Source organism: Saccostrea cucullata, unplaced genomic scaffold, assembly GCF_032062105.1.
Source record: "Saccostrea cucullata isolate Sc308-1 unplaced genomic scaffold, CSIRO_AGI_Scuc_v1 ctg3541, whole genome shotgun sequence".
Taxonomy (NCBI): domain Eukaryota; kingdom Metazoa; phylum Mollusca; class Bivalvia; order Ostreida; family Ostreidae; genus Saccostrea; species Saccostrea cuccullata.
This window is the reverse complement of record NW_026932703.1, coordinates 1-15,692: the sequence shown is the minus strand read 5'-3', so window position 1 is coordinate 15,692 and position 15,692 is coordinate 1. Positions and strand designations below refer to the sequence as shown.

The 15,692-nt window shown below is 31.7% G+C and overlaps 1 protein-coding gene across 1 annotated transcript in view; it reads left to right on the top strand.

The window, feature by feature from the left end:
- Window positions 1-14,588, top strand: part of LOC134235843 (kielin/chordin-like protein) — a 38,606-nt gene extending 24,018 nt beyond the window's left edge. Inside the window, exons 6-9 of the mRNA XM_062718010.1 lie at window positions 10,120-10,233; window positions 11,642-11,770; window positions 13,902-14,086; window positions 14,453-14,588. Of these exons, the coding sequence (XP_062573994.1) occupies window positions 10,120-10,233; window positions 11,642-11,770; window positions 13,902-14,071 (413 nt within the window). The 3' untranslated portion in view covers window positions 14,072-14,086; window positions 14,453-14,588. The remainder of the gene's footprint in view (window positions 1-10,119; window positions 10,234-11,641; window positions 11,771-13,901; window positions 14,087-14,452) is intronic.
- Window positions 14,589-15,692: the final 1,104 nt, after the last annotated feature.

The window sequence follows — 15,692 nt, the reverse complement described above, 5'->3', positions numbered from 1 at the left end:
TGCATTAACATACCACATGGTAATACATTCACAAAACACATGGTAATACATTTAACATTCCACACAGTAATACATTAACATAATACATGGTAATACATTAACATAACACATGGTAATACATTAACAAAACACAGGGTAATACATTGACATACAACACATTGTAATACATTAACATACCACACCGTAATACATTAACATACCACACGATGATACATTAACGCACCACATGGTAATACATTAACGTACCACATTGTAATACATTAACATAACACACAGTAATACATTAACCTTCCACATAGTAATACATTAACATAACACATGGTAATACATTTACATAACACATGGTAATACATTAACATAACACATGGTAATACATTAACGTAAGACACAGTAACACATCAACATAACACACAGTAATACATTAACTTAACACACTGTAATACATTAACGTACCACATGGTAATACATTAACATAACACACAGTAATACATTAACATAACACATAGTAATACATTAACCTAACACATGGTAATACATTAACGTTCCTCACGGTAATACATTAACATAACACTTGGTAATACATTAACATACCACATGGTAATATATTAACATAACACGCAGTAATACATTAACATAACACACGGTAATACATTAACATAACACATGGTAATACATTAACGTAACACACAGTAATACATTAACGTAACACATGGTAATACATTAACATAACACATGGTAATACATTAACATAACACATGGTAATACATTAACGTAACACACGGTAATATATTAACATAACACACGGTAATACATTAACGTAATACATGGTAATACATTAACATACCACATGATAATACATTAACATAACACATGGTAATACATTAATGTACGACATCGTAATACATTAACGTACCACATGGTAATACATTAACGTACCACACAGTAATACATTAACGTACCACATGTTAATATATTAACATAACACAGGATAATACATTAACATACCACACGATAATACATTAACGTACCACATGATAATACATTAACTTGAGACACAGTAATACATTAACGCAACACACAGTAATACATTAACATACCACATGGTAATACATTAACATAACACATGGTTATACATTAACATACCACATGGTAATACATTAACATAACACACGGTAATACATTAACATACCACATGGTAATACATTAACATAACACATGGTAATACATTAACGTACCACGTGGTAATACATTAACATAACACATGGTAATACATTAACATAACACATGGTAATACATTAACATAACACATGGTAATACATTAACGTAACACACAGTAACACATTAACATAACACACAGTAATACATTAACTTAACACACTGTAATACATTAACTTACCACATGGTAATACATTAACATAACACACAGTAATACATTAACATAACACATAGTAATACATTAACGTAACACATGGTAATACATTAACGTTCCTCATGGTAATACATTAACATAACACATGGTAATACATTAACATACCACATGGTGATACATTAACATAACACACAGTAATACATTAACATAACACATGGTAATACATTAATTTACCACACAGTAATACATTAACATAGCACATGGTAATACATTAACGTGACACACAGTAATACATTAACATAACACACAGTAATACATTAACATAACACACAGTAATACATTAACATAACACACAGTAATATATTAACATACAACATGGTAATACATTAAGGTAACACACAGTAATACATTAACATAACACATGGTAATACATTCACGTAACACACAGTAATACATTAACATAACACACAGTAATACATTAACATAACACACAGTAATACATTAACATACCACATGGTAATACATTAACATAACACACGGTAATACATTAACAAAACACATGGTAATACATTAACATACCACATGATAATACATTAACATAACACACGGTAATACATTAACATAACACGTGGTTATACATTAACCTACCACATGGTAATACATTAACATAACACATGGTAATACATTAACGTAACACACAGAAATACATTAACATAACACATGGTAATACATTAATATACCACACAGTAATACATTAACATAACACATGGTAATACATTAACATACCACATGGTAATACATTAACATAACACACAGTAATACATTAACATAACACATGGTAATATATTAATATACGACACAGTAATACATTAACATAACACATGGTAATACATTAACGTAACACATGGTAATACATTAACATACCACATGATAATACATTAACATAACACATGGTAATACATTAATGTACCACATCGTAATACATTAACGTATCACATGGTAATACATTAACGTAACAAATGGTAATACATTAACGTACCACACAGTAATACATTAACGTACCACATGTTAATACATTAACATAACACAGGATAATACATTAACATACCACACGATAATACATTAACGTACCACATGATAAAACATTAACATGAGACACAGTAATACATTAACGCAACACACAGTAATACATTAACATACCACATGGTAATACATTAACATAACACATGGTAATACATTAACATACCACATGGTAATGCATTAACATAACACACGGTAATACATTAACATACCACATGGTAATACATTAACATAACACATGGTAATACATTAACATACCACGTGGTAATACATTAACATAACACATGGTAATACATTAACATAACACATGGTAATACATTAACATAACACATGGTAATACATTAACGTAGCACACAGTAACACATTAACATAACACACAGTAATACATTAACTTAACACACTGTAATACATTAACGTACCACATGGTAATACATTAACATAACACACAGTAATACATTAACATAACACATAGTAATACATTAACCTAACACATGGTAATACATTAACGTTCCTCACGGTAATACATTAACATAACACATGGTAATACATTAACATACCACATGGTAATACATTAACAAAACACACAGTAATACATTAACATAACACATGGTAATACATTAATATACCACACAGTAATACATTAACATAGCACATGGTAATACATTAACGTGACATACAGTAATACATTAACATAACACATGGTAATACATTAACGTAACACACAGTAATACATTAACATAACACACAGTAATACATTAACATAACACACAGTAATACATTAACATACCACATGGTAATACATTAACATAACACACGGTAATACATTAATACCCATTCTCTGTAACCACTTAAACTTTTGTGGCACGCATAGTCACAGATTTTTTTCAAATTTGGCTGGAAAGTACCACCTCATAAACTACTTCAAAAAATATTGTTAGATCATATGGATGTTGAGTAGTTACCGTGGAAACGGTGTCTTAAGTTGATTTTTTGTGAAAAAATGCAATATTTGGGAAAGTTTTTTAAAGAAATGCGGCTACTTCAATTCATGTTACTCGCAGAAATAAGAAATATAACATCTAACTTTAAAAGGCATGTTAAAACCTTGTTGGTATTCTCTCTATAAATATGAGAATTCTTTGATTAAAATAGCAGACAATAACTTTGAAATTGAATTATCTCCCTTTGATAATTGTGAGCTCTTCAGTGAGAAAGGTAAAAAAATCATTATACAAAAATGACTGGAAGTTGTTTACATATTGTCAGCATACAGCTCTGTATATCCAGGAATTCAAGTAAAATCAACTGTTTTTCCTGTTTATTTAATTTGCATACAAATTTTGGCCTCTGTTTATATCCTACATGCAAAAGAATAATTTTGATATGTGAAAAATGGTGAAATGTACAAGCTAGACTACATAGTTCAGGAAATCAGCTCTGTACATAAGCATTAGTCTCAAGGTCTAAGGAGTTTCAAAACGGGATTCAAGATAAACTTGAAATATCAGAATTACTTGTATTATGAATTTTTTTTTTTTTTAAGAATTACTGTGTCTTATCAGTCAGAGTGATAAACTGGAGGACTGCAATGAATACGGCGTTAGAAAGCAAATGAATTTTTAAACTGAATGTTATTATAGAGACTAATAATTTTTAAAAAACTGAATATGTCCTTGGCTGAAAGGGAAAAAAAAATTACTGAATAATAGCTACAATTCCCATCCACAGGTCGTTATTTCAAATTCAGCAATATTTTTTGAAACCCATGGTATAATACATATTATACATGGGTTAGAAAATTGTTACCTATACAAGCCCCCCCCCCCCTTCCTAAATGAAAAAGAGTTTGGGCATTTTATATATTGTTATTGTTTTTTTTTTCTTTGCTCTTAAGACTTTTTTCTGTGAAGAAGAAAATTAATAATTTTTCCTAAAAAACATCTTGGAAATAAATGATATGTCCTGCCATGAAAATTAACCTAACTTAATTCCCCCCCCCCCTTCTGGATCAAAGGTCGTCCCCTAACCCATAGTAAACGCAGTCTTATTATGTAGTTTTTAAACAGGATAAACAAGTATAAAATATTTTGTTAACCAGTCTTTTGATGATTGGGGTAGTTGCATAGAAATACAAATTGTCTGTGAATCAAATTTAAAGTTAACGGTTTATCATTTCTCTGGACTAAGATACATTATGATTTAAACTTATAGCAGTACAATTATATTAAATCTGTCTAGCAGTATTTAATTAATAATGAAAATAATTTTCTGACCCCCCCCCCCCCAAAAAAAAAAAAAAAAATTAATTAAAGCACAATAGCAGATTATTTGAACAGGTCCAGCAGATGTTTACAACAGATTATTATTGATTAAACTTTGGGAATATCAGATCTTATGCGTAGATCCAGGCATATTTGTGTGGAAATATTTACCATCAACATCGCTAAAATCTCATTTTTTTAAGAATGATATTTCAAAGTAAATTAGATTTTTCCGTCAACTTCTCTGAAAAAAAGTCAATGGAAAACACATTTTGACTGTCACTTGAAAAGTTCGGATTGTTAAATATGGTTTAAAAAATGTACATTTAGGAGCAAGGGATTAGATTATTTACTAAAACAGCAGAAGAGTGTCTTTACATGCTTGTAGCGCAATTCTCTACATACAAGAAGTCTTGCACTCAATATGGAAAGTGTATAGTCGTCCAATATTCTTAAATGCCTACCTTTATATCAATAAAACCTGAAAACTGTACTTATATAAGCATTTTCACATTATGCAACAAGCTAAAGGGAGAATGTAAAACCAGTTTTCAATAAAATACATTCAATACTAGTATACGGGATCGAGGTCAGGATACAACATTTACAATACCAATATTCCGAATAACCGAGTATAAATGCATTATTAACAAGCTAATTCAAAGAATATGTGTCCCCTGTTTTAAGGAGATAAGAATTTCTGTAGATTAAGGGGGGGGGGGGAGGGTGTCGGAGGGTGGTTGGGTAGGGGATGGGACACTTAAAGTGGGGCGGGCGGGACCATAGAGCGTTATGAACAAAAAAATAAGCTAACCTAAACGCTTTTTGAGATATCACTCGGAAATGAGAGGTTTTCATACAAACAATTTCTTTTTCTACCTTTACCTTTTGACATAGAAATAAATAGGGGTCATTTTAAGCCAAAGCAAGTTGTGGTATAAACTCAAATTAAAAAAAGATCATAGGCTTCTTAAGATATCCCATGATAATAAAATGTTAAAACAGACAGAGGGGGGGGGGGGAGGGGGGATATTTTTATAGACCAAAAAAAAACGAAAATAAATGCCTATTTTCTCCCAATTTCAAAGTGATTGACAGCTAAAACTGTGTATTTTATTGATATATATACTAGTATGTTTTACTTATTTGTGTAGAACATGAGAAAAAATCTGCGTAACATTTAATTACATCCAAGATTTTTCAAAATATGGTGATGCTTGAAAGTCCGATTTCAATGGAAAATATCATCAACTCCTCCCCCCCCCCTTATTTCAAGAGTTGGAATAAGGGATAATGTACTATTTAGCACTGGTATTAAAATAATGAATCAAATACCGTTTAACTGTTTTTTATATTTAATAAAGATTTTATGGCTAAATTGCCATTAATATTGAATAAAATGGTAGCAAAATGTAGGCGGGAATTGAGAGTTAGCGTACATAGTTCTTTATATACCACTGTGACCTTGAACTTTGACCTTCTGTCCATATGGGCACACATTCATATGATGCTAGTTATTGTTGACCAGAACTGTAACTTTGTTTCTTCATTTGTTGTTTAAAACACAAATATTAGTTATGACACAGAAAAAATGTTGTTTAGTTTTCTTAAATATCTATCAAAATCGGTCATTTTGACCTTGACCTTTGACCCTTAGTCATGAAAATTGATTTTTTAGCTTTGTTTTTGCTATTGTTTACCATATATCTAAATTTGATTTAATCCATTTTAAAATACTCAGGCAATTACATGGATTCTGATTGTATCTACGTATTGTACTTTTCTAGGATTTTGAAAAAAAGCATAAGTTTGTAACCATGGTAACAAGAAAACTAAATACGAATACCAAGTAGTTCTTTGTAGTGTATATTAGAACTGTATGTGGACTTTCAAACCAATGTATTCATTTTTTCCAAACTATCCGCAAAAATTTATACCAGCCTTTTCAAAAGACCCTAAAATCTACAATTTTCCACAAGAAAAATCCTACCTATAAATGAGGGATATTTTCTCTATGAGGAAAAAGTTGCTGAAATACTAAAAATTTTCTAAAGCACTGTAAAATGATGTATTTTGGCAAAAAGGTAAAGTCATGTTGATAGCTTGTTCCATTAAAGACTTTTAATAAGTCAAAAATGGTCATTTTTCATCAAAATTTAGCGATTTTTAGGCCATGAAAAATGTATGTTGGTTGCCATGGTAACCATGGACCATAGCAACCATTTTATTATGAATTTTAGGTACATACATCAATATAGGAATGTATGCCAAGTTTCATAAAAATCCAAGACCATGCGTGCCACACTCCCTATATAAGAGTTTAAATGCTTACAGAGAATGGCTATTAACATACCACATGGTAATACATTAACATACCACATGATAATACATTAACATAACACACGGTAATACATTAACATAACACGTGGTTATACATTAACCTACCACATGGTAATACATTAACATAACACATGGTAATACATTAACGTAACACACAGAAATACATTAACATAACACATGGTAATACATTAATATACCACACAGTAATACATTACCATAACACATGGTAATACATTAACATACCACAGGGTAATACATTAACATAACACACAGTAATACATTAACATAACACATGGTAATACATTAATATACGACACAGTAATACATTAACATAACACATGGTAATACATTAACGTAACACACAGTTATACATTAACATAACACACAGTAATATATTACCATAACACGCAGTAATACATTAACATACCACATGGTAATACATTAACATAACACACGGTAATACATTAACATACCACATGGTAATACATTAACATACCACATGATAATACATTAACATAACACATGGTAATACATTAACGTAACACACAGTAATACATTAACATAACACACAGTAATGCATTAACGTAACACACAGTAATACATTAACCTACCACATGGTAATACATTAACATAACACACAGTAATACATTAACATAACACATAATAATACATTAACGTAACACATGGTAATACATTAACGTTCCTCATGGTAATACATTAACATAACACATGGTAATACATTAACATACCACATGGTAATACATTAACATAACACATGGTAATACATTAACCAAATGGTAATACATTAACATAACACATGGTAATACATTAACGTAACACACAGTAATACATTAACATAACACACAGTAATGCATTAACGTAACACACAGTAATACATTAACGTACCACATGGTAATACATTAACATAACACATGGTAATACATTAACATAACACACAGTAATACATTAACATTACACATAGTAATACATTAACGTAACACATGGTAATACATTAACGTTCCTCATGGTAATACATTAACATAACACATGGTAATACATTAACGTAACACATGGTAATACATTAACATAACACACAGTAATACATAAACATAACACACGGTAATACATTATCGTACCACATGATAATACATTAACGTAACACACAGTAATACATTAACGTAACACACAGTAATACATTAACATACCACATGGTAATACATTAACATAACACATGGTAATATATTAACACACCACGTGGTAATACATTTACATAACACATGGTAATACATTAACGTACCACATGATAATACATTAACATAACACACAGTAATACATTAACATAACACATGGTAATACATTAACATAACACACAGTAATACATTAACATAACACACAGTAATACATTAACATAACACACAGTAATACATTAACATACCACATGGTAATACATCAACATAACACATGGTAATACATTAACATACCACATGATAATACATTAACATAACACACGGTAATACATTAACATAACACATGGTTATACATTAACATACCACATGGTAATACATTAACATAACACATGGTAATATATTAACGTAACACACAGTAATACATTAACATAACACACAGTAATACATTAAGGTAACACACAGTAATACATTACCGTACCACATGGTAATACATTAACATAACACACAGTAATACATTAACATAACACATAGTAATACATTTACGTAACACATGGTTATACATTAACGTAACACACAGTAATACACAAACATAACACATGGTAATACATTAACATAACACACGGTAATACATTAACATAACACATGGTAATACATTAACGTACCACATGGTAATACATTAACATCCCACACGGTAATACATTTAATTATTATGTGATTGAACAATTTCAATCTCTCTGATTGGCTGAAATACACGAATGTGTAAAGAACTATGATTTCTTAATGGTGAATATAAGGATTTATTTTTCTCTATATTGTTTTATAAAAAAAATAGTTTTGGAAAGCTATTTCACTTGCTACCGACTTCATCATTGTTATTAAATCATCCTATTGACCTTAAAACAACAATAATTGTATAATTTATACCAAATTTACATTTATTTGATCTATTTGACAAACTGCTAAACCATTTTTTTTAAACAACGCTGATTGAGGTAAAAGACAGCTTCAGTCAAAATAAATTCAAAATTTATTTTTTTTTTTATCTGTTTTTGGTGACATCTCTTTATGAATTATTAATTTTAAAATGAGAACTTAAACAACCAAAAAGAACTGAATAAGTCAACTTTTTGCACAAAAGGAAATATAATAAGTAAGTATACCCCTATCTAAAGGAAAGATATGGATATACTGTTTAACCCTTGACATGTGTTTGTCTGTGAGTCTGTGTTTATACTGGTCCTAACCTAACTTTCCTCACAGTTTTGTCAGGAACTACTCATCACAGATGCATTTTGTATGGTATGCATCTGCCCCTATCAATTCTCCGTCGCTGATGCTTGAAATTTTTTCTTTAACCATGTCATATGTTGGGATTCATTTTTTATGCAAATTCGATATCAACTTGAGAGGGAAACTTTTATCAGAGTGTTTTATAACAAGTTAACATTCGCTTACATATTTCTTTTTTATTCTTGATTAACGCTATGCTTGTATTCTGTTCATTACACTAATTAAGCAAATTCTATCTTTCAATATGTAGATGCAGGTTAATCAATCATGTGTGAAACATTTTTATGTAAAAGTAATTCATCAGTGACGACATACACTGCGGAAGTGTTTTAAAAAGGACCATTTATGCGTTAAAAGTTTCTTACAAAAGACATTCATAAGAGGGGGGGGGGGTAAAGATTTGCATAACCTTTGAATCAAATATAAGTATCCTACGATATGGTCTCGGTCTTGAGTTTAATATCTGCCAACATTTCGTTTTCTTATTACGATATGTTTAAAAAAAGTTGTAATTATCTTTTTTCTCTCACGTAGAATTGAAAATTCTAATTTCTATTTAGAACATTTTTATGGAATGTTAAATTTTCTACAGGTTGTAAATACAATGGAATAAAATACGAAGAAACATCTGTTTTTCCCTCAAAGGATGGATGTAATGAATGCGTGTGTGATCGGGGGCAAGTCCAGTGTACCAAGAGGAAATGTTGTAAGTATATAGAACTCAGAACGAGGCTAAGACACGGAACCAGTCCAGCGTACAAAGAAGAAACATTGTAAGTATACATAAAACGAGGCTAGGACACTGGTCCAGTGTACAAAGAGAAAATATTGTAGGTATATTACGTAAACAGGTGAAGTTCCAGTTTATCAAAAACAAAATCCAAAATGATATTTAACATGAGATGACTCAAGTTAAGTCAAATGTACCTTGATCACGTGTAAAAGCTACGAGTATTTATTTAGGTGCATAGCTGAATGAGACTACTATAAGATGTCACTTCACTGTCAATAAAATCTACGAACTATGAATTGGTCAATTAAGTACTTTTTTCAATGTCTTGTCCATTTAATGGTATCTGATACACCCATCTTTGTCCCTTATTGCACTCGTGTGTATACAATGGTATCTGATACATTTCTCTTTATTCATATTGCAGTGTGGTGTCTATACAATGGTATCTGATACATTTTACTCTATTCCCCATTGCAGTGTCGTGTCTATACAATGGTATCTGATACATTTTACTATATTCCTCATTGCAGTGTCGTGTCTATACAATGGTATCTGATACATTTTACTATATTCCTCAGTGCAGTGCCGTGTCTATACAATGGTATCTGATACATTTTACTATATTCCTCATTGCAGTGTCGTATCTATACAATGGTATCTGATACATTTTACTCTATTCCTTATTGCAGTGTCGTATCTATACAATGGTATCTGATACATTTCACTCTATTCCTTATTGCAGTGTCGTATCTATACAATGGTATCTGATACATTTCACTCTATTCCTTATTGCAGTGTCGTGTCAATACAATGGTATCTGGTATACACCCCAGTATAACTTTAGAGCAGTTGATATGTGTATTAGATTAACTTCTCTCTGTCTCACATTGCAGTGTCGTGTCAATACAATGGTATCTGGTATACACCCCAGTATAACTTTAGAGCAGTTGATATGTGTATCAGATTAACTTCTCTCTGTCTCACATTGCAGTGTCTTGTCTGTACAATGGTATCTGGTATACACCCTAGTATAACTTTAGAACTGTTGATGTGTGTATAAGATTTACTTCTCTCTGTCTCACATTGCAGTGGCGTGTCTGTACAATGGTATCTGGTATACACCCCAGTATAACTTTAGAACTGTTGATGTGTGTATAAGATTTACTTCTTTCTGTCTCACATTGCAGTGTCGTGTCTGTACAATGGTATCTGGTATACACCCCAGTATAACTTTAAAACTGTTGATGTGTGTATAAGATTTACTTCTCTCCGTCTCACATTGCAGTGTCGTGTGTGTACAATGGTATCTGGTATACACCCCAGTATAACTTTAGAGCAGTTGATTTCTGTATCAGATTTACATCTCTATCTCTTGTTGCAGTGTCTTGTCTGTACAATGGTATTTGGTATACACCCCAGTATAACTTTAGAGCTGCTGATGACTGTAACATTTGTAGATGTCTACCTACAGGAAAAGTTGAATGTACGCAGGAAACCTGCAAAAGAAAGGGTAAGCGAAAATCGAGATTGATATTCCTTTTTACAGAAGTTTCGTTCTGCGCAAGAAAAATTATGGTTCACTGTTCAAAGGTAGTTCCTTGAGAGATCTGGCCTAGATATCATCAACTGAGTACAGATTTAAGGACAGATGATACAAGCAAACTTTTATCATTTTTTTTTAAAAAATAACAACCAGGGTTATGTTTTAATGAATAAAATGAATAAGTTTCAAAAGTGGTAGTTTGAAGGGGAAAAAATTTGTATAGAATAATAAGGGTGGTTTCAGAAGGGTAGAATTTAAAACGTTACAGAAGCTTTACAATTTCTTTACATTCTGGAAATTTATTATTTGCATCATTTGCAATGAAATTAGCTCAAAAAATATATACAAATACCAGGCATCCATGTTTTTGTTCGTATCATCAAGTCAAATAATCAAATCAATATAACTTTTAAAAATACTTTTGATAAGACACAATTTTCACCATATGTTTTAAATGAGATATTATAGAACCATACAAATTCGTGGTAGCGTATGTCTTATAAATAACAAGCGATCAAAGTCAAATTTTTGACTAAATTCTGTTCTCAGTTTAAGGTTTCCAGGCCTTGTCTGAATTGCAACCCTCCACGGTGTTGTCGTTTATTAAGTTTTAAATACTGAAAGGGAGTTTCTAGTTTACAAGCAACAGACAAAACTCATTGTGACACAATCTCTTGAGAAACCACAAGTATAAATGAATAGTACGAACCTCAATATAAGTGTATTTGGCAGCCTCATTTCAATATATTTTTAATTATTTTTTTTCAAGAAGGATATGGAGATAACGAACAGTATTCAGTATCAAAGTCCATAAAACAATGCAAAAAAAGAGCAGAGCAAACACGGACCCCCGAAACATCAGAGGTGGGATCAGGTGCCATGGAGGAGTGAGCATCCCCTGCCGACTGGTCACAACCGCCGTGTGCTTAATAAAGATTATAAAAAACACCGAAATTTATTTTCCAAAGAGAAAAGGAATTTTAATCGTTAAGGTGTATTAAATATCAAACATAAGCAATATTCAAAAAATCACAAATGAATCTTAAGGAACTAGCGCGTAATAATAAATTGTGCTTATCAAAGGCATATGAAATTTTGAAGTTATTTACAAAACATTATAGACTGTGCATACAATGGACAGCGCTATCTCCTGGGACAAACATTTCCCAAGGGGGACAACTGTAATGCGTGCTTTTGTCACAACAGAGGAATAAGGTGCTCCGAGATATCCTGCGATCGGGAGTAATGTTTGTTCGTTTGTTTTTCTGTGTTGAACTTCCCTCTCGAAAATTTTTTAAACTCATTTGGAGATGCCACCATTTGCCGGTAGCCAGCTGAATATTTCGACTAATACTCGACCCTCATGACAACAATTAGCAGTGAGGGATCTTTTTCGTGCCAACACCTAAAGCAACATGGGGCATGCATTGATTAAACAGTCTCATACTAAACCGATCCCTGTGTTTCACAGTGGAATTTAGACCCGCGATATGAGGATCAACTTTCTAACCCTGCGTCAGGTGATTGAAAGTAAATAGAAAACTTAATTGGATGCAATTATATATTATATGGAAGATGTAAAGGCGTGCATATTTTCTATAAAATCATTGTTTTATCTTTTACTAAAGTAAGATACAGCTATATTAACCGTTTTATTTAATCGGAGAAACTCATAAAAGTGACAAAAAATCTGTTACCAGTATAAGATTTAATCTCCTTTATATCAGGTTGGAAAAGGAGGTAGTACATCTTTGCCTGTAAGGAATTTGAATTTTATTTTATAAACCTGACTCTTCTGTTCTTCTATAACTAAGACGTTCCTCTCTCTCCTTTGTCTTTTTGTCCTGTCTGTTTTGCTTCTGTCTGTCTTAATTGATTTCTAGATTAATTGTCTTTCAGATGATTTTTTTTGACATATTAATTTTTTTAATCATGTTTACTGATTCAATATTTCTTTTAAATTCTAGATGTTCACTATGAAGGAAAATATCGCTAGCTAAATGTAGAGAAAATAATCTTGAATAGTTATTCAAAGTCAGACATTACACGCCAGTACTGAATTTTATTTCATTTACTTTTTTACTTGTTCTCTCTTTAGGAAAACGTTGTGACCTTCCTCTAGAACGAGGCTCATGCCGTGCCAGGCTGCCGAGGTGGTATTATAATGTTAAGCTGGGCAAATGTGAAATGTTTGAATACTCTGGGTGTGACGGGAACAGCAATAATTTCTTGACTCTGAAGGATTGTGTGGAACAGTGTGAATTTTAAAGTCATTTCTGGCAGGTAAAACCTGAATGTCCGATCGTTATATTGGTTTATCCATTCTGGGACATGCTTTCTAGGGACGAAAAAAAACCTAAATGACTTGTTGAATTATTTGAAAAAAATTATTTTTTGCACACTTCCCTGTATCCTTTTATATGACCACTATTTATCCCCCTCCCCAATTATCCATAACTAAATTTTTGGGAACTTAAAAGATTATCCAAAAAGAAAAAAACTTCAGAACATTCCCCTGTCACGTGATACATTTACCAATCTGTGGAGTGATTTATGGAACTAAAGTATCAAGTAAAAGTTAAGAAAAAAATGCAGAAAAAATAGTTACTTTCTTGAGACATTAACGAAAGATTAAACCATTTTTTTCAGATTTAAGGATTTTATTTACAATAAAGAGTTGAAGGACTACTCCTACCTCTAATTCAACAGATGTAAAAAAAGGAAACGGAAGTCATAAAACTTCATCTACTGTTATCTGACAAAATAAACGGTTTGTTTAAAAGTCTTTTTGTTGTTTGCCTTTTTTGTATTATTTTTTCTTTCAATACGTTAAAGCCCTGTGGGGATCCAAGTTAGAATAGGTCCTCAGTACCCCCTTGCTCGTCGTAAAAGGCAACTAAATGGGGTGGTCCTTCGGATGAGACCGTATAAATCGAGGCCCCGTGTCACAGCAGGTGTGGCACGATAAAGATCCCTCCCTGCTCAAAGGCCATAAGTGCCAAGAAAAGGCCTAAATTTGCAGCCCTTTACCGGCAATGGTGACGTCTCCATATCAGTGAAATATTCTGGGGAGGGACGTTAAACAGTATACAATCAATCAATCAATACGTTAAAAGAACACTGTATATTAAATGGAAATCAATGAATTCAATTTTAATAAATGATCAGCCAAGGATGGAATGATAACTTGTTTTGGTTTCCTATCTACCATCAATACAGTCGTATGTGTGCGCAAGTGAGTTAAGGCTAAATATGGATATTTCTATGCAAATGAGCTAATAAAAATTCATAATTTGTATATTTTTTGTACAGAGAAGATTCAAATTGATTTTCTTATACATACTTAGTACCCACAGTTTATAAATGCAAGTGCACATTATGACGTCATATTATGACGTCATTGTTCTCTTCCATTCATAGTATTAAATTACATCAACAAAATCACGTCGGCGCAAGGGCATATCCTATCTAATTTAAAATAAATAATGTATAACATTAAGGAGAATATTCTTAAAATTAATAAAATTGCTGCACAAATCCTATGCACTTTCTCAATCGATAAAAATTTTAGAAAACTTACACTGGACTGTGAATTTTTACCCTGTTTAAACTTAAAACTGCAGGAATAGTAACTAAACAATTCCAGTGCCGGCATTTGTGCAGCAATATCGTAAATCCTTGGAATATCCTGCGTCTTTTTATACCTTGTTTTTGTAAAACAAAGTAAGGTATGCCCTTGCGCCGAAGCGATTTTGTTGATGTTTCTTATAAACTTCTGTAGTACAGGTCGATGACGTCATAATATGACGTCATAATGTGTACTGGCTATCGCATGTCGTGGGTACTAAGAGTGTATTATAAAACAAGTCATAGCATTTTCTGTGCGGAA